Here is a 26225-nt window from a genome sequence, read left to right as displayed (position 1 = left end):
TACACACTATTACACACTTGCTTAACCCTTTTATCAGTACCTTAATTTGATTTTATCCCACCCACTTCCCCTTCAATGTTATTTCAACAGTGGAATTTCTCATCACATGAGATTTCCATAAAGCCTTTCATTTTCAGTGCTAAATCACTTCTTGTAACAAAGTACTAGAGCATACTGTTAGTTCATATGTTCACTCCACAGTTCACCTCCCGTGCTTTTTCTGTGCCCCAATACCTCCTATGACATTCCACAAAAGGAAAGCAAACCACTTAACAAGACAAAAAACCAAACCACCACCAAAACAAATACAAGTAATCCAAAGTTCCTTCATTTTCTGTCCTTTTTAAAAGGAAGATATAGTAAAAAAATCTAACAATGATTTTTCTTTGTAAGTTAGGCTTGTGTACCCGTCAAGTATGACTGAAAAAGACTTTGTGATACCAGAAGAAATCTTGACACATTATTTATCCATTAACTTACATCGTACAAATATCTGCATTAAAAGAAGAAAATACAATTCTCCTTCTTCCAGCATTGATCAAAACAGTTTTTAGAATAATATCTAGAAAGAGGTTCATATCAAAGTAAGTTGACAAGTTGCCATCCCACTGTCCGTCCTACAAAAAGAAAGCACAAGTTTCAGCCATTTAAATTAATGCTTACTAAAATTACTTTAACCAGCAATGGTCTTTCGTTGAACCCGAGCAAAATGAGAATGCAGTTTGCCTGTCTGAATACAGAGGTCACTCCTTCAAGTCCACCAAATGCTAGTTACAGCTCTACAGGACTGTCAGTTTGGTAGGTATGGCCACATTCTAACAGCAGTAAGATTCACTGAAAAATTCACTGTCTTCAGGAATAGTGTGGCCAGCAGGACTAGAGAAGTGATTGTGTCACTGTACTCGGTGCTGGTGAGGCCTCACCTTCAATCCTGTGTTCAGTTTTGGGCCCCTCATCATAAGACAGACATTGAAATACTAGAAAGAGTGCAGAGAAGGGCAACAAAGCTGGTGAGGGGTCTGGAGCACAAGTGTGATGAGGAGCGGCTGAGGGAACTGGGGCTGTTCAGCCTGGAGAAAGGAGGCTGAGGGGAGACCTTATCACTGTCTACAACCTGAAAGGAGGTTGTAGCATGGAGGGTGTTGGTCTTTTCTCCCAAGTAGCAAGTGACAGGACAAGAGGAAATGGCCTCAAGTTGCACCAGGGGAGGTTTAGACTGGATATTAAGAAAAAATTCTTCCCAGAAAGGGTTGTCAGGCATTGGAACAGGCTGCCCAGGGAAGTGGTGGAGTCATCATCCCTGGAGGTGTTTAAAAGGCATTTAGACAAGGTTTTTAGGGACATGGTTTAGTGCTAGAGTTACGTTATGGTTGGAATCAACTGAAATGATCCTATGAGTCTGTGACTCTCATCCAAGGAGAAAGTTTCTAGGAAGCCTCTTTTAATTTTGAAAACACAAAAGAATTGCATGAAGATCACTACAGATATTTTACATTGCTATTTCTAAATATAAAACGCAACAATAAGATTTGTAGAAACGAATGAGATATCCTTTGTCTATGAGAACAGCAAGTACCAGGCTCCCTGCTGTTGACCTTTCCCAGAGCATGAGCTTGTCTCCACTCATATGGACTTCCACCTACCACTCTTGTTTCCGCATACTACTCTACCTCCTTTGCTTCTCCAACTCCAGGCTTCCAGTCCTACCCTTGACACTGTTTCCTCCTAGACCGAGCACTAAGCAATCAAGCTGAATTTGCAGTACTGCTGACTAGAAGGAAAACAGTTGCTTGTGTTACTGCACCATGTTGTATCTGCCCCTGCACCAGACCAGGAGAGTTTGAATTTCTTGTCACTTTTCCCATATATAACACGCCTGACCTGTTGCAATCCATTGACTTTAAAAAGGATATTCCACTAAATCAACTCAACCCTGTAAATCATTTCTATTCTTTTAAGAGTAAGTTTGTTCATTTCCTAAACCAGTGCTATTATACTCCCCATTTTAAACATAGTGGGTTATAATAAAACGAAAGAGCCACATCAAAAAGAAACAAAATTATGCCTTTTTTTGTAGCTCATAAATTGCCAGGTCAAATTACAAGCTTTAGCCATGGGAATGGCAAAGTATCAAAATAAATTGCACTTACCCTTTGTTGACAGATCCATTTTATCTCTATGTTGAACCCAACATCTTCTGAAACAGACTCCAGGACCTGAGAAAATTCATTATGTAGAGATGCCACACCAAAGGAGGACAACTAAGAACTATGAGTGTAATTACTGGGGAATACATTGGAATTTAACACCAATGTAACAGCAGAACAAAAAGCTCTGTTTTTCACATTTAACACAAGATACATCTAGATCTTTTCCTACTTCAGCTTCTAGTTAGGAAATACTTGAAAATCTATAAAATTGTAATGACAAAATTTTGACAAGTTACAAATGTAAGTCAATTCACCTTAACAGGCATAAGAAATGCCCGTTTGTACTCCTAAAGAAATGTTTTTTAACTGCTCCAGGAAGTTTTTCTGAATGCAAAAAGTATCTTAAGTAAAAGTCCCAAGTATGAAATCCATAGGCTTGCCATTAGTGTGATGAGATCAAAAGTATGTGACATTCTTGTAAAGAATTAAATGTAAGATGACTTCAAATCAAAAGGTGAAGCTAACAGCTAATGAAATTAAGGAAACATTGGTAGATGATTCTTTAACCCTATAAAGATGACAGGCATAGAAGGGACTAACAAACCCTTTCTTACAGGAAGAAAATTAAACTTGCACAATCAAACCAGGTAGAGGAATGGAACCTCAGTAGTTTAGCCCATTACACAAAGTTCTTTATTTTCTGCAGTTATGCAGTAATCTGATTAGACAGTAAAAAAAAAAACAATAGAGTAGGGCATATGACCTGTAATAGATAGATATTTCATACATGCTCTGATATAAGCCTATAAAAAACTGGATATTAATCATTTCCATAATCCAAATAAAAAGCAATATAATTGTATAAAACAAGACTCTAGGAGACATGTTCATGAGGAGTTCAGACATTAGGAAAAACAGTAAGGGGAAGAAAAAATAGCAATTCTAGGAAAAAAAAACATGCTAAATGGTATCAAACTATATTTGGTCAACAACTGTCAGATGTTTCTGTGCAAAATAAGCCAACACAAAGCCCCAAGGCAAATAGTCATAAATGGGAACATACTCGAAATTCACTTATGATTTCTTCAGGTCTGCTAGATAGCCAAGAGTGTGTGATGAACTGCCAAAGGCCTTTTTTATTTTTATTTTTTTTCAAAATTAGTAAACAATTGTTGATGCTTTAAAATGCAGTGCCCAATTGTTAACGAGCTCTAAAACTGAGTGTATCCTGAGCTATACAACTTGGGTTCCTGAATTAGGAAGCTGAAGATATGCAAACTGTTACTTTTAAGCATTAAAAAGGCTCCAGTGGCCAACAATAAAGCCTTTAAAGGTCCCTTCCAATCCAAACTATTCTATGATTCTATAACTGACAACAGAGGCCTAAAGCCAAAAATTAATATTTCCTGGACATGTGCAAAGCTGAAAGAGAAATGCATGTTTTCATGTTCCACAATCATCATCTCTATTGCTGTATATTCACTGCTTACTCTCTGCAGAGAAGGAAATGGCTGCGTCTCAGAGTTTTCTTCTTCTTTAAAAGATGCTGAAAAGAAATCCAAAATATCGAATCAAAACATAGCAGCACTGATAAACCGAGCAAGAAAAGCCTGCCTCAAAATCTTAAGGCCTTTAAAAGTAAAGAATGGAATCAGGTCTCTCGTTTGATTATCTGAGCCTTCTCTCTAACAGTGACATACTCCAAGGATGCTGTTGGCAATTTCTGTTTTGCCAGTGAGAAATTTTGTCAAACCCCTGTCAAAAGTATTGCCGGAATATTTATCAGAAACAGCTTCTCCCATCCCTCACTGTTTCAGTCACTGAATCACATTCAGTAGAAACAGCCTTGCCTGTCAAGGCTTATTATTTATTTAATCTTTTCGCAGACATGTAGGGTGAAGGAGATAACTTTGCCATTTTTCTGTCCCTATAAAGGGGATGGATTAGAGCCAAAAATTTACAGCACCAAGACACCCTACAGCAGTTACCAAAGTTCTTGTTAGCAATTCTGAAGAGCTGCCAAAAAGGTACAGTTAGGTTAGTGTAAGATGGAAACATTAGCGGCAACTGTGATACAAATCCATATTTATCTATAGATTCATCTTCTAACCTCCTGTCCCCTCTTCCCAAGGAAGTAACTCCCGTCCACATATTTACTTCTCAGAAAAGAACTGTACAGCATGCACAAAATTCAAGTAGCTGCACAAGCATTTAGAAACATTCAGGAAGAAGCAAAATGTGAAGAGAACAAGTGACTGCAACCACAATATATGTCATTACATAGTAACAAACAGATCTCAAGACTCTTGCAAACTAGTACATACCATTGTGATCTTTTACTTTCAGGGCAGTCACATGAGCCAGCTGAATGGCATAAGAAGAGTAAAATTAACAAATACTGCACCCATAGATATCTTGCTATAGGTAAAATGTAAGTAATTTTCCTTATAAATGGTTTTAAGTTCAAAGGTTTACAGTGTTAGTAATTTGTAAAAGAATAAAGGAAATCCTAGTACACATCACAATTTTCTTTCAAACTTTAAACCATGAAGATTTCAAGGAAAGTTAAAAAAAAAAAAAAAACCCTGAAAATGTTCTTACTGAAAATTCGGAAAACATGTTAAAGTGTAGAAACACACATAATATAATTTAACATTAAGACGCGAAGTCGCCTGAACATTAAACCCTCCTCTGTCAGATGTTACGCTCCATGTTTCCGGCCAACTGCAGAGCACTGACAGTGGGTTTAGTGTAGTCACATACTGAGATAGAATCAGGCCACATCAGAGTCAACTACCTCACTCCATTCAAAATCTCCACAAAAAGGGGGAGACCAAATCATTTTAAGTAAAAAAAATTATAGTTATTTGATCAGACAGATGCTTAATTGTCTGAGGACAAATATCTCAGCTGGGTCTTCGGTGGCTCAGTCTCATTCCCTGACTACCCTTTTAAGGAGGCAGGGCGCTTCTGTTTAGAAGATACAGTGATACCCAATGTAAGAAAAACAAGGAATTTTTTCTAACCAGGCTGTCCAATCCATACCACTGAATCATAGACCCTTCTACATCTCCACATGCACCTCCTAAGAGTAGTTCAACATTATCTGGATCTCTCTTGTTAATGCAAAAACATTTGAAAATTAGATAGACTTTGTGACATATATCTTTCTTCTTCAACAAAGACTGCAAAGCATTGGCTTTCAATGAACCATACCACCACTTTCAGCCTTCCTTATTTTCTAAAAATTATAAAATGGATCTACACAAGTGGTCAGGCTATCTTTCTAGAAATATAAGTAATAAAATTTACTCAAGTATGGTGCAAAAGTAATGTTCTTGGAATTAGCTACTTGTTCTACTAGTACAATTTTTAAAATGTGCTCTGCCAAACTATCTATAGTTACTCCAAAAAAAAAAAACCAACCCTAAGCTTCATACGCAATTTGGAATTTTACACATAGCATATCTAGCCAAAGCAACAATACCTTCAATAACTGCAGCTGATCAAATGTGAGTTCTTTGACTGCAATCTCAAACAGTTCCAAAGGTTCCGTATCCAGTTTCTTTGAAGAGAAATAATACATCATTAAGCATCACTGAAAACTACGAAAAAGCCTACATGCTTTTAATATGCTAATATTAAAGGCAACTCATTTTTTCCCCTTTATTGATAAAAATACAAGTGACATCTTATTATAATACAAGTAAGATGATCAGTTTCCGGGAGACAACATAGGCACTTGGAAACATAGAAGAGGTGTCAGTTTGAAAAAATCAGATTTGGTCTTTCATACAGGTCAGAAGCTCCAATGTTCTTCCTTCAGAAAGCTTAGCACATTTATTTTGTAAAAATCTTGATCAGTTAATGTATTCAGGAAAAAAGTTTGGAAGTAAAGAAATGCATTAAAATAATATTCCAAGGCAGTTCAGTTTATTATTATCTATCCAATGTGTCAGAAACTAATAAAAAAAGACAAGTGTCCTGGCAAAAATGAGAGAGACGCACACCCTCGCCCCCAAAATAAAAATCTGCTGTAGAAAGAAAAATTCTATCGATCTATTTTTTACTTCCCCTCTTCACTATAAAGGAATTTTTACTCAACAAGACAATACCAATTCAATACACACTGAATATGCATTTCCCTTAGTCAAAGTTCCATTCTACAACTGTTCAAATCCAAGCTTCTTACAAATTCCGATATCACTAGGGGTGTGAGAGTTCAATGACACAGATTTAGTGATAAGACAGAATTTATCTCAGTGTCTGCTCTCCCATACTATTTTAATTTTTACTGACAGAACTAAAATGGAAGAAAACTACAAGAGAACAGTGTCCAACCTCCCTGCACTGCTGCTGAACACAAGTATTCTGGCCTCAGCGCAGGACATGCAATGGACCAGATGGAAATGCACCTCAGTGGTTTTTGGTTTTTTGAGTCACCGTTCCTTATGCCTATGGTTCTCATTATTAACGACCATGACATTTTATGAAAACATTCAACTGTCATGCTTCATAAAACTTGGGTATTTGGGAGGTGTTGTGCAGACTGTTCAGAGCCCTTTTTAAGGAATGGTTATCTGTAAGTACAAGTAACAGTATTATTCTCTGCCTCTTACATTCCAGTACTCTTGATGCTTACAAAAACAGCAGAAAAGAGCTTTTGGTTAAAAAAAAGGAACAACAGCAACCTTATGAGGTACGCAAGGAAAGAAACAGGACACTTGTTTTCAAGAGCCATTTTCCTGCTCCTAGAACCGTCTTAACTCATTTCCTTCTGTTTGACTGAGCAATCCAAAAGCAGTTCTTCAGCCTCGCTGTCCCAACAAGACATGAAGTATATTGTTTACCTCACAGCTAAAGGACATGCAAAATGCTGAAGTTAAAAAGGGTTACAGTTAGAAAAACTATTGGAATCCAAGCCATTTGTGGCTAATCAAACTCCCTAAATGAAGGACATCCTTGTTTCTTCCACTTTTCTGCTTTCCACCTACTGGCCACTACTGGGATACCAAACAAGGTTGACTTCGGTTTGATCTAAAGAGCTTTTATGAGTACATAACTGCTTAAGAGAAGTATACACTTAAGTGGCAACAGGAGTAAGAAATCACGCTGAGAATCACACTAACTCTCCCTCAAAAAAAGAAACAACCATAAAAATCTTACTCTGACAGTCTAAGGGAGTCCCAGGGGTATTACTGAATATAGTGAAGTTGCCTTTGTTTTTCTTCCAAACCATAGATCAAAAAAAGCTAAAAAATAACAACAACAGTTTGAAGAGTCTTAAACTATGTATCTGAAATGTTGATTACTACATCAAGTGGAAAAACTCAGCTTCCCTGCTCTACTTTATGCACATAGTAATGCTGCACACTTATTCCCATTCCATCACTTTATTCCCCATAATTATTTATATGCGAGACTGGCTTTTTTTTTTTTCCTAGAATAGTCACATTTAAAGACAAAATACAGATATCATCTTCTTTACCTTTTTCATGGCCATGCAACATGTGAGATCGTGGTATACAATAGGCACATGATCTTTAGAAAGATGTACATCAAATTCCACATAAGCTGCTCCCTAAAGAAAATTGAAAAACACACATAACAAAACAAAAACACATGAACTATTTATGCAAAGCACTTCAGAACTGCAGACAAGTTGTCAAGTATCCTGGGCATCAACCAGAAGTTGAATGCAACTGGCTATTACCAGTTAAATCATAACAAAGGATTAGAAATTAAAAACAAGCAAAACACATAAGGGAAAGTATTTTAATTACCATAACACAGTTCTGATATATATATAGCTTGCTTAATCTTGTAAACCCTGTGCTAACATTCATGTATCATAAATTTGATTTCAGAGAAAGGCTAAGATGATGTTTTTAAAGGTAACTGCCCCTGCAGTGCCCATTCTCCCTCCTCGCCACCCCACAAGTGATTGCTACAGACTGGTAAAGCTCCAGGGAGATACTTCATATAGTGCGGAGGTTCTGGAGTCACTAGTAATGCAGTAGTGTGTTATAACATGCGCAAGAGCAGAAATAGCTGTGTCGAGTATTCTCCTGTACTTTTCAACTGAATGTTATTTTCTGTTAAGTTTAAAAAGGAAGAAAGATCAAAAGAACTTTTGAAAAGAGGAGGGCCAGAAAGAAACACGCAGGAACAATTTTTTTACTTATTTGGGCTGTCTGTAAATCATTCCTTTGAAAGGCCTCCAGAAATAACAATCATTGAATTGTCATCCTGACTGGAACACTCTTCTTCAATCAGTACAGAAATAAAATAGGATGGGCTTTTTTTCCAACACTTTTGTCAGCAGAAATATTTTTAGAGTGGTGGCCTTCAGCTTTTTCAGTCTGCAAACGGTTGAAAGTACTTTTCTGGTAATGCTGCTGATGACTTCACAGTAAATTTCTGCCTCAGTGCACACTTGTGGGCTTTTAAAAGCTATCTATAAACCTACAGTATCCACCCAGAAATTAAGAACTACTGTTCAAAAGGATAATTGAGTAGCTGCGGTTTTCTTATGCTCTGCAGTCAGTCCAGACATTGTGTTCAAATTATACTCTGACTCCCAAACAAGAGAGAGCTTTCAGCCATGACTCTTGAGGAATACAGTACTCCAGAATCAGTAGCCAATAAACGTAATACTCCAGATTCTGCTCCCATCCTTTTAACAACTTCAAAAGATGTTTAGTAAGAATCTACACTTAGTGAAAAAGTACCTGAAAAGGCTTAGGAACCCCACCAGTAAGTGGCAGGTGATCCTACAGCAGCATCTTTATGTGACTGTAACCATAGCTCTTCACGATGAAAACACGAGCTAGACTAGGAACCTCTGAATGTGCTTCTGACTCAAGCTACTCTGCTGCAGCATCTCACGAGACTGTATGGATCAATCTTATCACAGATCACTTCAGTGACCAAGATAAAACTGACCACTTCAGCCAAAGAATTTAAGCACCTAAAGCTGGTATCTCCCAAACTGAAAGTCCCATCTCAGAATTCCAAGTCTTAATTGTAGCAAGCACTGAACGAAAGGATTGTTTTATTCTACCAACTCTGTTCCCAAGTCTCATTTTTGGACACCCATTTCATGTACTCAGCAATCCCTGAGTGAGACCTTTGCCACCTGAGAGTATACTGACAGACTCCAGCAGAGCCAAAGTTTTATTCTTTTGTTCACCTATGTCTCTGCAGGGTTGAGATTCAAATATTCCCTGTATTAGAACACCTCCAGAACATATAAGATCGAAGTTTTGACTTTTTTTGAAAAACTTGAGAATGAGAGACTAATCTAGCTATTACTTCTCTTACGGAACTTCCACAGTGATTTGATATAATTTTTTATCAGTGCAATTACCATTCACTGTATTGAATCATGGAAATTAAGCAAACAAGCCAGGCTAGTTTTAACTATACAGGTACTATGTGCATGCAAATGTGCGTACATACATGACTAGCAGCATTCCTCAGGGAGGCAATAGTGTTCTCTTGAACTTTAGCAAGCCTGAAATAACACCAAAGAAAAAGGTTTTGTTAGATGCAGCATAGCACAAAAGTCCATTGAAACAACAGAAATATAAATCATTTAGAGAACACCCACATTTGACATTGAAATGACTTAAATGATTATAGGTTACAGCTTTTTATTTTAAACTGTCTGCTTCCCCAATTGATGTCAGTGAAGCTAAACATAATGCCCCCCAAATGAAAATGCAAATGAACTTACTTGGCTGTTGTTGTAGAATTTCCCGCTCCCCTGTGTCCAACATCCAGAGTTGTTCTTGGTTTCCAGTATTTTGCATACGAAGCCTTCATATCACAAGTGTATCCCTGGATTGGCTTAATAATTATGTAGTCCACTACAAGAAAAATACCAAACACTTCACATGTCAACAGATAACAGACAACTTAGAACAAAGTTATCTACATCTGTTTGCATCAACTGTACCTCTAACTTTTCCAATTGTCCTCCTTGGATTTCTGCTCATAATAGCAAGTGTAAGAATCCCAGCACTTTTTCCAAGTTCTGCAATTGTGGATGACAGGAGGCAGGCAGAACCTACATGACCTGGGAGCGCATCGCCTTGTACTACCTTCTCACTTAAATCTTCCTAAAAACAAAACAAACAAAAAACCAAAACACCTACTGCTATATGTAGGTCAGAATTCTGAACAAACTTTTCATCCTTGCTCTTCAGGAAGATATATACAGGCAGTTATGTAACAAAAATTTCTTGTGTGTTACAGAAAACACTAATTTTAAGCTAAAATTATTTAATCTTACAGTGTGTTCCAAATTACACTCTGGAATGTGAAACTGTTGATGGAAATCTACAAAACTCATGTACATTTGTCTTTGAAAACTCTTAATTTTGATAAGCTTCTCAGAACAAAATTGCATGTGTGAAATAGTCTGTCTTGTGAAAAGTCCAAGTCTTGTTTAGAACAAAGATGAATTGGAAGAATATATATGCTTAATATACCTTTGCATTCATTTGCAGGGAAGGATGAGGGCAACTAATATGCAGAATGCACTTGACCATAGTCAAATTCAGGAACTATGTAGCCGCTTTACAATTATGAGTGTAAGTGCATTAAGGACATTTTTAGATCAAAAAGAGAATGCTTAAAACTTTCTTCTGCATAAACGGTATGAAGAGAAACAAGTTGTTTTCTTTTAAAAAGGACTTAGATGATTAGGATCTTTCAGGGAAAAAAAAAGAGTGCAAACTAACAGATGAAGTAATAAGAATCCACAAATATCCAGTTTTAATTTGCACTGGTTAGTTCAGAGAAACCTCTTGTTTATAACTTGAAAATTAAGGTCAAATATAGTTCATATACACAGTGTTCAGGTTCAAGAAGGATGAGCAAAACTTAGCTCTGGTAAAGGATAAAAATCAAGCCAACCTAACTACTTGCAGTACTGCACACTAAGATTTGAGTCTAATTTGTACTGACTTCTAAATAAGCAGAAACTGCAAAACTTTCTGTGCCATATTGAGAACACACAAAACCTTTCTGCAAAATAGGGTAGTAGCCAATAGCTTCATAACTTGTTTACACAAGTCACAAAGGTCAAGAATATTAGCAAAAGCCCTATCCCAAAAGTACAATCTTCAAGGTGACTGACTCTAACTCCCAAAGGCAGACTGGAGTTGCTTCTTAGTGGTAAAGAGACATACCTCAAAAAAATCAAAGATTAATTCCAAGTTATCAGGCTCCATGGTCTGTATTGTGTATTCTATCCACCGGTCTGGCTGCAAAGCATAACCACAGTCTGGCTGAGAGTGTCGACATTTATATTCATTGTTACTTATTAAGGAGAACTCCACAGTGTTTGCCATTTTCTGAGGGACAGTAGGGGATGTTTTCTCTTGACCCTCTTCGTCATCCTCATCTTCCTCTAGGCCTTCTAGAGTCAGTTTTACTCTGCTCAGCCAGAAATACAACACAAATGATTAATTTACAGAAGTGTCTTTGGAAATGCTAAAGAATTAGAAAGAAGCTTGAACAGAAGATCATGTAACACAAGAATTCTTCTCAACAGTACCATCTACAGTACAGCACTGCACATAGTGGACTCTCACAAGAGTCAGTTTGCAGCTGTTATCTAAATCTTATTTTAGTCAGATTTAAGTGCTCAAGTCACTTCTAAAACTGGAACCTGGCTAAAAGTGAAAATTGTTCTAGTGGTCTGAGAAGCAGCACTTCACCAAACTAATGATTTGGGTTACCAAACAGCCAGCCTTTCTCCACAGGCTGATACCCATAATCGCAAAAGGCTGGTGAAAAGCATTGAAAACAGCAATAATCCTCAAGATCAATACCTGAACAGTGGTAGTTGCTAATAAACGCACACACACAACTTTAAGTCTCTCTGAACACCGATAAGGCAGACAAATGTATTCCAATAGACATAAACAAGATAGCCTGAAGTAATTAGTAAGTCCCTTCAGAGATCCTGAACGGTCATTTAAAAGTAAACTGAATGCAATTTCTGAAGAATCCTGGAGTGAGAAGAATAAGCTTCTTTTGTAAGGCTCAGAATTCATTATTATACAGAGCAAACCTTCCACACAGAATTAATTATGCCGGTGACGAAAGCAGATATGAGTAAACCAAATCCCTTTCTGAATCATCTAAGCAACAGATGGAATAAAGAGTCATCATTTAGTTAGATGCCAATTCACTAGTAAAACTGAAGTCATATCTCAAAGAAACAACTACAATCATAGAAATTCTTTACACTGAGTCCATGTCCTGGTTTTGGCTAGGATAGAGTTAATTTTCTCCCTAGTAACTGTTATAGTGCTGTGTTTTGGATTTAGTATGACAATCATGTTCATAACACAGTGACGGCTTAGTTGTTGTGAAGCAGTCAAGGGCTTTTCAGCTTCTCATACTGGCCTGCCAACGAGAAGGTGAGGAGTGCACAAAACATTGGGAGGAGACACAGCCAAGACAGCTGACCCCAACTGACCAAAGGGACATTCCACACCATATGACATAATGCTCAGTATATAAAGTTGGGGTAAGGAGGAAGAAGGGGGGACATTCTGAGCGATGGCATTTGTCTTTCCAAGGAACTGTTACATGTGATGGAGACTGGCTTTCCTGGAGATGGCTGAACACCTGCCTGCCAATGGCAAGCAGTGAATGAATTCCTTGTTTGCTTTGCTTGTGTGTTCAGCTTTTGCTTCACCTATTAAATTGCCTTTATCTCAACCCATGAGTCTTCTCACTTTTACTCTTCTGATTCTCTCACCCCTCCCACTGGGCTTAAACCACAATACTCCAACATTCATCTTGACTGGAAATCTGTAATGCCAGTGGAGAACTAACCATATATTAAATGGAGAGGGCTGTTTACTTTGGTAAGGAGAAAAAGTAGTAACAAAAAACCTGGAAGCCTTCTCCCTTTCCTTTCTCTGTACTTCCGCTTCTATTCTGCTCTTTTCAAGAAGAAAAAAGAACAAAGAAGCTGAAAAGTATTAAGTCAGCAGTTAAACTAGCATAGCTTTGTTTGACTGTCTTCATTTGTTGAATCTGAAGAAACTCTTTTTACACTGTATTAATAATGAGTTCACTGAAACACACCAATGATTAAATGTTATGACCATATTTTTACAAAGTGCTTAAATACTTGGAAATTTGACTGATTGTACACCTCTATTAGCAACCCAAAATTAATTTAAAGGCTACATTAAATAAAAAAGAATCACTAGTATTGACAATTAACATCAGATAAATTGCCAACTGAGATGAGCAAGCTCTTACCTAAACCTTGATGTTTTAAATTGCTTCTTAGATATCACTACAGGTGGTTTCTCAGAATAATGCAGACGCAATCTAATTTCTGTTTGACATGTCAGCCACCCAGAATCCACAGTTTCAATACCATCTATCAAAAACAAGAAGTAGAAGACACTTTAATAGCTTGTTTTACAGAGATCTAGACAGTTTAACATACAAAAATATAAATACAATTCCTCTGACACCATTTCCCAGACAATCCTCCTTATCACTAGCGTCATTCAATAGTATTTCCAGAGAATCTATTGAGTGCATCCTTTCACCCGTCTTTCCTGAATTACCCAGAACAGACAACAGCTACTGCAGTTGTTTGCTGGCCTTTAAAGGGATTAAATAGGAACAATGATCCTTGCCAGCTTCCTGGGTAAACTGTCTGCAGGAGGGCACGAAGTATTCCGGTGTTAATTTTACTTATGGTATCAAGGGCTAAGTTCTCCAAAGGTAAACATAACATTCTGTTGTCTTGGGATCTCTAAATACATGGAATAACACTGACAGAAACTCCGAAGATTCATATGCAACTTGAGACTCCCTGTCTATTGAGACACAGGTGTTACGTTAGCTCAGCACAATCGATGCCAGTAAAGCAGCGTAGGTCTGCAGGATGGGATACAGCAACAGGTATGATGGAGAAACAAAGCATGGAGAAAAATCCTCAAGCTCAGCACCTGAACAAGGAAAGCCTGCAAAGAGGATGGCCAGAAAACACAAGCTGCCAGACAGGGTGCTGAAGCAGACCACACAGTTCCGAGCAAAACGTATCATTTGATAAAGATGTGAAGAAAAATGAAAATATTTAAGACAAGACGTATGAGACATGATGTTAGGCACCACAGAATTGAGCATTAAGTGAGAGGTGGGTTAGAACTGCCAAAAGTGAGACATATGCACACACAAGAACATGAGGTTTGATCTTATGAGAGGTTTTGGCAGTTATGTGCCTAACCAAAGAGGCAGATTGTGTACATTTAGCATGTGATAATATTTTTCTAGGCATAAGGAGCTTTTTCTAAGGCTAGGTTTTAAGAGGAAGCTAACACTATTCTGTATTTCCAAAAACATGTGCTCATGATCTAAAGTTCACAAATTTCAACCTTTAAGACCAGCACACTGAGAATATTTCAACTCTTCCTAGAAGTCCTTCATTAACATTAGAAGGGATTACAGATTGAGTGTGAAATCATTAATGATAGATACAAGAATAACAGTATAAGCAGAGAAAACAATCATTTACAGGCAATTCCTGTCAAAACTAACTTACTAATGCAAGTATTTTTCAACTACAACACCATATCTTGTAAAAATTAAATACACAGTAAAGGTCAATATATCTCACTTACTATGGACTCCAAAGCGTCCATCGTCAATAGTGATTTCATTTTCTAGAATTAAAAGGAGGGGAAAACAATGGAAGAAACTAATTAGTATTCACATTATAAAGAATCATTGCCAAGGTAAATTAATTTTACTTTTCCACTTCTAAAAGGTACATCTAATAAAAAAAAGTAGGAAAACTGAAACAGACAAAGAATAAGCATGTTTATTGCAACCTTCTATAAAGCTTTTTCCCAATTTATGCTTTTTCTTGGTTTCCGCAAGAAAAAACAATCAACACACAAAATGCTATAAGAATTGTTACCTAAAGTAATCTGAACTGAGAAAAGAAGGTTGCATGGTTTCCTAGTTTGCTGCAGTATTTGTCAATAGTACCTACACCCTACTAGAATCTAAGATGTTTTTCTTGTTAGTGTCAAAGACATTAAAGTTTCTTGCAAACATACAAGAAAGCCATTCTCCTGCACATTTACAGTTAAAGCTTCTAAATCTAGTCACAATTAAAATGCTTATTCTGCCCATGTGGCAGAAACCAATCTACAATGAAATACTCAAAATGCTCATTTGACAAATATTTCTATCGTTACCCTCTCTCCAATGCTCTAATAACCGAAACCTTAAGGCACTAAGTAAATTGACCACCATTACAGAACTGCAGTAGTCTAAACAAACTGTAAGTTTCTCAAAACATATATCTTAACAAAATTTTGTCTCCTTAGCCATTAATGCTGTTTTTTATAAGAAGAATCACAGGCCTGCCCTCAATTTTTAATAACTACATGCAACAACTTATGACCATAATGACCAAGTGCTAACATCCTGGTTTTGCTGCATTTTCTTAAAGACTGCTTAGGAAGCATTGAGTATTACTTGGGAAAAAAAGAAATACTGACTGTTTGGAATGAAGTTATCCAAATTTAGAGCTAAAGTCAAGACTCTAACAGAGGGGGTAGGCTGCTGCCCTAGTCAGTTACTGACAACTACAGAAACATAATCTCCTTACAGGAACAGAAGCACAACTAATCAAATTGAAGTTAAAAAAAGGGCGGGGGGAAACATGATCATGGTACTCTTCACGATTAACAAACAGTTTTATGCTAGTTTCTTTCTAAAATACATTTTTTCAATACATGAGAAGGTATTTAATAGATGTAAACTCCTAAGTGTGGAGGAAATAACATTTTTCATATGCTAGAAAAGGTAAAACATGCCATCCCATAGCAGCATAAGAGATCTAAATTACGAGCTACATTCAAAAGTTATTCCAGTCACTCTTAAAAACCAACATTTTTCCCTGTTCAGAAAAGCATTAGGAAGTTGTATGTAAGTCTGCATGCCAACATTTCTTCCAGCAAAATTAATTTCTGCAAAATTGCCAGGTAAATAAGCCCATTCATGTTTCTATTTACATTAATCCATTTACTTAAAGAAGTCTAATTAATATTTTTTCCTTAAAAATTTTACTAATGAAATAGTAGTTAAATAAAAACAGCAGTGACTTCACACCCTCCCCCTCCCCACATTTTGTCTGAAAAAATAATATGGATCCTTAGTCTCAAAGAATTAAACTTACAGAAAATTATTATAATTCCTAATTAACAAAAAACCAACCCACATAATCTTAAGGATGGCAGCAAAGAATTTCACATCACATTTTTAAATTACTTATTTATATATGTATATATATTTGAGAGTAAGGCCCATGTTGTGCACAGAAAAAGTTTATACCTCCAACATATTATTTTTAAATTATAGTTATCAATCCCTCTAAACCAATGTGCAGCATATTAGCAATCTTATGCATATGCCTCAAACAGATGCAGTTGATGCCCATACCTAAAGGGGTAATTGATCGTGGTTGTAGATGAGTCTCCCACGTGTGAACTATGACTTCGCAGGGACCATCGATAGTCTGTAATTTAAAAGTTAAATGTCTGCAATAATTTCTTTTGTTATATCTGATTTTCTACCCATGAAGCTGTTTGGGATGGTTGTAAACTAAACTTACAGATTTAAGAAAAAGGAGAAGAGACAGAAGAAGGGAGGGAGAAAGAATGAAAGAAAAAGAAAGAAAGAAAACAGATCAAGCTTCTTATCCCTGCAACTGCTGATGATGCTATTTGATGTGTCAGGTATACACATGACAAAACTTGTGACAAAGACTGACAGGGTGGAGAAGTTACATGGAATTATTAAATATTTACTGCTTACAGCCACTCCAATGGTCTACTTTAGTTTCCTTCTGATACAAAAAAAGTGTCTCTCAACTCATTAAGTGTGCTTGCTTTTTGCTTAAGATACTAGAGCAACAATTTATGAAAAAACATAACCCACATCTCTAATTCCAAAGAGCACTCAGCATCTGCTCATACAGTTAACAGTTGCAGGGGTGGGTTCTCCCTCAAAATTTGCTTGACTAATTCAAAGTCTATGAAATACAGTTATTTTAGTTGTGGTACAGGCAAGCAAATTATTCACCATCTAATTAAAACATGAATACTTGGAATTTTGCTGCCTCAAAAGGAAAAAGACACTGATATGGTCCAATCAGCCAGCAGCAAAGCCCCTGCAGTCTATTTCAATTGAAGCACAATAAAACAGATTCTTCCACTGAAAAAAAATTACCTTCCCTCAAAAGACTACATTTGTTGGCAAACACAGCCAAGACTCAGACAGAAAATCAGAACAGTAACTTAATCTCTTCTTTCAGAACAATTCACATTTGAAACTTTCTAGGTTAAAGCTTTCAGGTAACCGCTGGCTAACAACAAAAAGAACATCCTCATTCCCAGCTCAGTCACCCTAAAAACTTTTCCCTAACATTGTGTGGTTGTTACCATCAGTCATAAGAACTGCTGTCAAATAACTGCAGAGTTTGTCATTTTGGGCCTAAGTAACTCTTCTTTCCAAAAGACTTGCTACTGCTGCCAGTCACGTAAGCTTTAATGCCAACTTGTCCCAGTACTTCAGGTGCTTGTTTAAATAGATTTCAGATCAACAGGGACATCCAGACAAGCTTCAAACTCAGCAGTCTAATTACACAGTACCATAATGCTTTGTTTTCTTACAGCTCACTGAATAAATTCCTTAGCAACAGATGGAATTTCTTGACATATCAAACACATTTAACCTACTATGCTTCTGGATGAGTTAACAGCAAAAGCCAAATACTTTAAAAGTGCTCAATAAGACAGGTTTGCTCTCAGCCTCAGCTAAAAGCAATTTTTTTAATTCAGAGGCCTCCATACTTAATGGGTCATGTCAGAATAAAATACATACAATTAAAGTTCTACTTTAAAAACAGAATGCATGTAAATATAAATCAAATAAGATGATACTGTTGTTTTCAGTTTATTCCTGTTATAGGGCAGTTTTAATTCCCATCTTCTCATTGTTGCAACAATGATCACTTTTGTGGACTTACAGAACAGTAAATAATCACAAAGTTTCTTCCCAGTTCTTTCACAGCAGATCCACAGTGTCATTTCACAGTCACAGTTTCCTAAGCTGAAACCTGTGTTTGCCAGCAGGGAGCCAACAATTCCTAACACTGGGCAGGCCTGCAAGCTCTCCAACAGTGACCCCCACAAACACAGACAGAACTTGTAGCTTAAAAACCTGGAAAATGCAAATCTGTTCTTACATGGATTAAGCTGTTTTCTTCAAAAGGTAAGCAAAGGCTTTCCTTGTAGAAACCCCCAACACACTATTAAAGTACCAATATCAGTTTATTTCTTACACTTCTGTTATCATACGTTTTCAATTTTAGGTTCTAAAATTAAGAATGAGAATTAGAGTAACATTATCCCAAAAATAAGCCCAACACACTGGATACATTCAGCAAAATTTCATCCCCTGAAAAGAATATAGTGGGCTGGTTATGCATTTAATTATGCACAATCCCTGCTCAGACTGTCTGTGTGTTTATAGGCATTTAAATAATGTTTTAATTACATGTAACAGAAGCCATTGTTACAATGATGTTAAAACACTGATGCAATTTCAGCGACCACATTTGAAAAAGAGCCCAGTTCAGATCAGCCTATAGCAGAAGTAAATGATGCGTCACCAATATTCACGGTACAGTAACGTTACCTAAAAAGCCTCTGCTAGGACACTCTTACAAGGGCACCTGTCCAAATGTCACAAAGCATTCCAGTGGGCAGTACGCTGAGACTATAGTAAATGGCACTGCATGGCATGGATCCCTCCCTACTAACACAGAGATCAACTCCTCTTACATTGTCAGAAGCTGGAGGAGTTCCCCAGTAGTGATTAAGCACCTCTGAAATTAAGGGTAAAATGCTTGTTTAATGTTCTAAAGGTTCAAAGCAGTGCGATGCACACTCTGCATTAAGTGCTTGGGTGCTCAACACAATTAAAAAGCGAAAGCACTTCCATGGATGGTTAAATAATAATTTAGGAGGGCAGTTCCAAACTTCCTGATCCAAGGCAAAATAACAGAGTAGGCATTAGGAAAAAAACTCAACACATAACTACAAGTCTCCAACTGCACTGTACTTCTTAAAACTATGTTTTAAGCATATCAATCTAGTTCAACAACATGAAACAGGTAAAAATATTAGACCTAACTGCTGATGCTGGATTTCTGACAAAAATCTCCCTGAACTTCTGTACTATATAAGAACCAGTAATTATGCACAAAACTAAACAATCAACCAAAACCATTCCTGCCAAAAGTCCTGGGCTAAATAGAGATTTTGTAGCTTCAGTATTTCCAATAACAGTTTAACACACAATCTGCTGTCTCAGCACAGACATGGTAGAGGTGTTCCTGCGTTATTATCAGGTTAACCACATGTTATTAGTCTAACAAAACCTTTTCTAAGTCATTTAGATGTTAAAGACATTACTGAGTCTAGACCTAGGTTTCACCTTTATTACCTATATTCCGAGCACTAGATTTACTTTCATTTTAGAAAAGTAAATTTAAGTCTCATTTGAAACCTTTAAAATTAAACAATATTCTTACAAGTGTGAAAAATGTTCAGCTCAGCTTTAAAGGCCTGCTACATGCACAGATAGCTTAATTCTTTCACACTTTCCTTGAAGGAAATAACCCTAAACTTGCATGTTTATTTACTGTTCGAAAAAGAAATATAGAACATAGCTTAATAGAATAAGGCATGTATTTACCAAGGTTTTTGATATGCATCATGCAAACAATACATACGATAACATCCTCCTAAAACATACAATATACAGAAGACTTAAATTCCAGCCAAGGGGGTTTTGGTGGGTCATTCCTCCCGCAACAAACAGAAGGTATGTGTAATATAAAACATGGGAAGATTCTCACAGTAAGGTAACTGGTACCAGACTATGTTTACGAAAAGGGCAAGCCTTGAGCAAAATAGTTTAAATTACTGTCTTATTTCCTCAAGTGTATGTATTTACTTTTATTTTAAAATGTTTACAATTACTCTCATATTGTCCTTAAAATGTTTACAACATAGTAAAAGCTCTTGGTATGCAGGAGCCAAGACCTGCACCAATTTTATAGTACAATGTTTTCTGTGTATACATTCATTTACTTGTATTCCTACAAAAATTCTATGAATTTCAATATAAAGTATTAAAAAAAAAAAAAACACCATGCTCTCTTTGTGTAACCACAATCACGTTAACACCAAAATGCTTCAGTGCAAACAAACCAAACTTCCCCTGACAGTGTACTACCCTTCAAGCAAAATAACAAAGATCAAATTATGACTTTTTTTTTTAGGGGAAGTAAGAAAAATACTTTTCTATTTGTTTGGTGGGGTTTTTTTGGTTTTGTTGTGTGGTTTTGTTTTTGTGGGGTTTTTTGTTTGTTTGTTTTCAAAATGTGAATTACTCTATCCATTTTCACATCTAGTCTGTGGCAATATTTTGGATAACAAGAACTATAATTTCTGTGTATAAACATGTATTATCCCCAGCTTTGCCACCATATCCATGTCAAGAAAGGAACAGTAACTTCAGCTGGATCTGTCTTCAGAGTGATTTAATCAATCATGTGGTGTCAAATTCACATATTCGGACTTTAAAATATATTTAAGATGTATTTAAGTTATCCTACTACAGACCATGACACACAAAATTGTGCTGATATAAAAAGTTAACAATGTCTGAGGGATCATATATTGCAAGTCTATCAAATTTAGGAGATTAATCATAGCAATGACTAATGAAAAAAAATACCAAAATAAAAATATTCAGAATAATTTAACTTAGAACTGTCTTTTCCTTCTCAGAGTTGTTAATACCAGAGTCCTCCATATACTGTCTCATCTGCACTACATTGCGCATTATATTCCTGTTAGGATTAAAGGATCTTGCTTTTTCATTTTCTTCAGAAAATTTACAAAAAGAAAACATTGTAGGTGGAATTCTTTTTTTCAAGAGACTTTACATTGTAAGGAATAAAAGTCCTGTACACTTAATAGGTAAAGGCTGGACACCACTAAGTGGATAATTGTGTACCCTGGCAATTTACATACTTTGTTTTGTAGAGTGATTTTCTTTTTTCCTCCTTTTTATATATAGTAGCTCTTTATGCTGGTATTCCATAAAATGTATACTTACCTTGGCAGACTCTGCATCACACGGTACATAAAGCATGCACGATACAGAGCACCTACTTAAAGAAACACACTCACCAATACATATCGTAAACTTTTTCAAATGTTAAAACAGAAATTGTGTTGCCTATGAGCACATTTTCTGCCAATCTGTACTCATTAAGTGTGTTTTTTCCTACCGTGCTGTTGCTTTTATTTTAAAATTATGGGCTTTTGCAAAAAATGTAAGAGTTCCATCAGAGCCTCTAGGCTGTAAGAACTGATCTACTTTTGGCCTCAGTTTGACCTTAGAAAAAGAAATCTATTATTGATTTTCCCTTCTTTCGCCTCAGAGTAACAACTTAAACATCAGTTTCAGATTAGACTATTTCATATGCTGTAATAAAAAAAAAAAAAAAAACAACACAACAGAATTGTGTGTCAAACTTTTTTTTCACTGAAAGGCTAGTCCAGCTGACAAAAAAACACATGTTCTTGACAGTAACTTAAAATATTTAAAAGATATAGACGGATGATACTGCAAGTCATTTTGCACATTTAGCTACAGCCTTCATAATGCCAATTTCAACAAAGAACTAAAGGCCAGGGTGAATAGCTACAGGATATTAATACAGTAAGAAAGACAGCAAAGATAACTGTAAGAAACAACCCATTTAAAGCTATTATAATACTTGTTATCGAGAAAAAAAGGTAAAGAATAGCTGCTTATTTTCACAACCTAGTCCAAATTTTTTTCTGGATGCAGTCTCATTCCTAGTCTGAATAACTTCCCATTTACCCTAGTTGGATTTTTACAGACCAGTATACTGCCACGTAGATTCAACTCACATGCAATTTTGACATCAATACCTGTAAAAATACATGTGTGCCTGTCTCTTGGGTTTTTTCCCCCCAAGTCATGCAAATACCTATATAGAAACCTAGAGAAAATACTAGGATGCCCCATTCCTTGTTTGACCTTTTCACTCCAAGAGATTAACATATGTTAATTATGCAGCCCAAAAGCTAGTTAATACTTCTCATGCTTCACCAAAAATCTGCAATAATTTTAAAAACTGTAGTAGTTTAGGCAAATTTAAATACACCTGCTCACACTAATAATTTTTCTCCTTCTATCGCTTGCTTCCATGCTAGAGATCCTTGTCTTCGTAAGTCCATATACAATTTTAAGTGAAGAAGTTGTTCTCATTAGTTATAATGGGGCTATAACTTCACCATATCATCTAAGCTTTATTATAATGTCAGGCATTTCACTACAACTGGAATTTTTAAAACACTAACACTGGTAAAAGAGAGAAGGCAATTTCACAAAGATCATTACAGTTAACAGTATATTGTCTCCTATTTCCAGAAGTGAACTGCTTCTATTTCCACAAGTTTCGATGTTTCATATTTTGCAATTTGAGATTTATTTCTAAAAACTCAACCTCAACTCAGAAAAATCCTGTTTATTATACATAAGGGTGTTTTTTATTAGAGATGAGTCAACTTAACATAGAAAAGGTTGTACATACCTTAGGTTCCAGGAAGTATCCTTTAAAATACCGATACTGCACAGGTTCTCCTCTAGGAAGCTCTACAGTAGTTTTCCATAATTGACTGTGTAGAAAATAAAAAGTTTGAAAATACAGGCTAGCAGCCATTTCAGACATGTCTGTCCTAAGTGATATTCTACAATGAAGTTTAGCTGCAAGAAAGGTTTTCCAAGGTAACTTAGCCAAACATGCACAAAGCATAATAAATGCTTAGAGCTGAAACTGCACTTTCTAATCAACAGAAGTGCTCCAAAGGAGCAAGAATTCTCATCCTCACTTAACAGATGGGGGAAATATGATGAAATAATTCAGGGACTCATCCAAGATCACACAGCAAGTCACCAACAGAATTATAAATACATCATGTGAGCCCTATTTTCCTGCAGCATACAGTGATATGCAGGGCACCATTTTAAGAAAACACTGCATTCCTCTGTTCTATTTAAACTTTCTTCATGTACACTCACGTTTATATGCACACAAACCACTTAAGAGTTTTAATGCAACTCTGATTTTAAATAATCTTCTACCCATTTTTACAGCCACAATACTAACTTGTGTATGTTAAAAAGAAAGTAAGCACTATAAACCTCTCATATAACTTGCTGTATAGTTATTGGACTAAGAATTATCCATAGGAGTTTCTTATTCAAAATGTTTACAACTAAACTACTGAAATACGCCAGCTACAATGGTAGAAGCATTACCTGTAACTAGAAAATCACACCCAAGTTAAACATTCTCTTAGACACATTCCTAAGCATTCAAAATGTTCAAGGGCATCATAAGGAATTCCGGTGAGTTTTACCAACAGTAGGTGTAGCTCAATAGTTTACAAACTCAAAGCCAGAAGAAATTTGTTGCTCCAGAACTCCAGCTACTTCAAAAGGAACAAGTATAATAACCAAAACACCCAACCTACCGATCGTCAGTTTGGAGGACCACTGCAAGTTGAGGATTCCAATTTCCCAGAACACTGCAGCTCCCACATATTGCAAAAACCTCTCCTAGAAAAACTCCAAACAGAAGAACAATTATGAATACAGATGGAAAGGACAAACTACTATTTTGCTTTTACAGGGTTTCAACAATGTTTTTAGACACAATAAAAAAAAAATCTGTTGCAGAAGAAGAAAATGTGAAGTTTTAAATATATTTAGGTACGATCTGATTAACCTTTTAATCTTGCTGTGCAAAATATAAGAACTACCAGAGTATCTGAGCAACTTTTAAACCACATGCAAACAAAATAAACAATCACAAACAGAACACAGATATTTACTTCAGCCTCTCAAATGACATACCTAAATGCAAAGTTTCAAACAAATTCACGCTTAAACCAAATCAGACATAAGACAGTTCGGCTACAGTCAAATGAGTCCCTTAATTGGGGGCAAGAGGAACATTTAAGAAAAAAGGAGAGAGGGTATACAGAGCTACGCTGCATAGCGCATCAACTGGAAAAGCAAGGATCAAATTGATAGCTGAAAAGTCTGAAGCAAAGAAGTAGCAGTCTTAACAAAAGGAAGACACAAGCATCTCTGATGGTGATTTCCTTTCCTCAAACTGGGATGGCAGTAGCAATAGTGTTGGAACCACAGTAATCTGAAGATACAAAGTAGGCAAGTATATCTTTGTATGTATACCTTTTACTAAACCAAGTATCACAGCTGGAACTTTAAAGTCTGAATTAACAGTTTTGAGGAAGTCCGTGTGCCTCTAAAATTGTGTCAATTTTTTTCCCCATTATAGGGGTTAATCTAATAAGAGATTAGCACCAAGATTGTTTATGAAAGAAACCCCTGCAGACCCCATGGTTGCAAAAAATCTACAAAAATCAGGAATTAAGTAACATAATTTGTTCCTAAAAGCAGCTTGCTGAAATAATTTTGGAGAACATCTTGAACTACAATCCTTTTTTAAATGGAATATTTGGTCTAATTCATTTAAAAAAAAAAAAAAAGCTTTTTGGATGCTTGCTATAAGCATACAAATGCAGACAAAAAACAGCTGTATGAGTATACTTACTATGCAATTCACTGCACACAATTGGCTAGGTCAGGTGCTTTACCTTTTCCATTCTGTATTGAGGCGCATTATGGTTTGTTTTTGCAGGGAGGAGATAAAGGGGAGAGGGAAGACCACCTGAATACCGCACAGTTAGAATTTCTGACTGCATATATTAAAAGAGAAGCAAAAATTCTTTTAAGGACCCTTTAAAATAGCAGCATTTAGTACATCTTAGTGTACATGCTGGCCAACCTCTGAAGTGCTACCTAAATGATATTGCTCTTAGTAACAGCTATTATAGAATCATAGAATGTCCTGAGTTTGAAGGGACCCACAAGGACCATCAAGTCCAACTCCTGTCCCTGCAGAGGACAACCCCACAGTTCACACCATGTGTCTGAGGGTGTTGCCCAGTCTCTTCTTGAACACTGTCAGGCTTGGGGCCATGACACATCCCTGGGGAGCCTTTTCCAGTGCTCCACCACCCTCTGGGTGAAGAACCTTTTCCTAATAATGTCCAACCTAAGCCTCCCCTGGCACATCTTCTTGCCATTCCCTTGGGTTCTGAGCTAGAATAGTTTTCTGGACTCCTTTTTTAAGCAAATGTGAACATTCAGTGAACACTTGTAATTCCGCAAGGTACAACACACAAAAGGCAACATCTGAACAAGATGGGCAGTTACCCCTAAATTCACTTCAACAATTACACTACAAGACTGAATCAGGATACTTAAATTATCCCAGGAAAGGCACAAGTGAAATGCACGATAAACTGGAACTGCCTTTTCAAAGGCAATTCAGTGGTGTTTGGTTTGGTTTTGTGTTTTAAGCTCAAGGATCTACAACTTCCCCCTTCCCTTGCCGCGGAATCCGATGCTGGTCCTGGCAGAGCTCGTGTAGCTACAGCAAAGAGGAAGCTGGTGCAGGCGTTCTGCCCAGCCCCAAAGCTTCCAACACTGTCACTGATGCTGCAATCTCTCTGCTTGGGCCAGCTCCATTGGAACAGTATTCCTGTGTATAGTTAGGAGCTAGAAGCTCCATTTTTTATTTCATAATAGTTAATCTTTGGCCACCTAGCAGTCTCTCGGTATGGGACTGTGTCCCAATGAAGTCCTAAAGGAGCCACAGCCAGTAACCAGTGACCCTCTTCCTTCCACCAGAATGAGGAAACAGTGAAGCCCTCCACATCACAAACACATAGAAACCTATATCAACATGTTGGCCTTCATCACCCATGTTGACTCCGGAAGTGGTTTGGCTAGAGGGATTGAGTCAAAGCATTA

At 36.7% G+C, this 26225-nt stretch overlaps 1 protein-coding gene across 11 annotated transcripts in view; it reads right to left on the bottom strand.

Annotated features, from left to right (window-relative positions):
- The window catches only part of GPCPD1 (glycerophosphocholine phosphodiesterase 1), a 46733-nt gene that overhangs the window by 10040 nt on the left and 10468 nt on the right, over positions 1 to 26225 (bottom strand). For 6 of the 11 annotated variants that reach the window (XM_082049855.1, XM_082049854.1, XM_082049853.1 and 3 more), the window contains exons 3-17: positions 23855 to 23948; positions 22912 to 22996; positions 16650 to 16725; positions 14819 to 14860; positions 13443 to 13566; positions 11348 to 11594; positions 10111 to 10273; positions 9889 to 10021; positions 9612 to 9666; positions 7639 to 7731; positions 5638 to 5715; positions 4475 to 4514; positions 3641 to 3696; positions 2151 to 2216; positions 481 to 617 (exon numbers count right to left, since the gene is read on the bottom strand). In XM_082049855.1, the coding sequence (XP_081905981.1) occupies positions 481 to 617; positions 2151 to 2216; positions 3641 to 3696; positions 4475 to 4514; positions 5638 to 5715; positions 7639 to 7731; positions 9612 to 9666; positions 9889 to 10021; positions 10111 to 10273; positions 11348 to 11594; positions 13443 to 13566; positions 14819 to 14860; positions 16650 to 16725; positions 22912 to 22996; positions 23855 to 23948 (1489 nt within the window). The remainder of the gene's footprint in view (positions 1 to 480; positions 618 to 2150; positions 2217 to 3640; positions 3697 to 4474; positions 4515 to 5637; positions 5716 to 7638; positions 7732 to 9611; positions 9667 to 9888; positions 10022 to 10110; positions 10274 to 11347; positions 11595 to 13442; positions 13567 to 14818; positions 14861 to 16649; positions 16726 to 22911; positions 22997 to 23854; positions 23949 to 26225) is intronic. The other 5 variants (XM_082049860.1, XM_082049859.1, XM_082049858.1 and 2 more) reach the window with 1 other exon arrangement.

Source organism: Streptopelia decaocto (assembly GCF_964273445.1).
Source record: "Streptopelia decaocto genome assembly, chromosome: 3".
NCBI lineage: Eukaryota > Metazoa > Chordata > Aves > Columbiformes > Columbidae > Streptopelia > Streptopelia decaocto.
The sequence above is the reverse complement of the archived record's forward strand: the minus strand, read 5'-3'. Positions and strand labels throughout refer to the sequence as shown.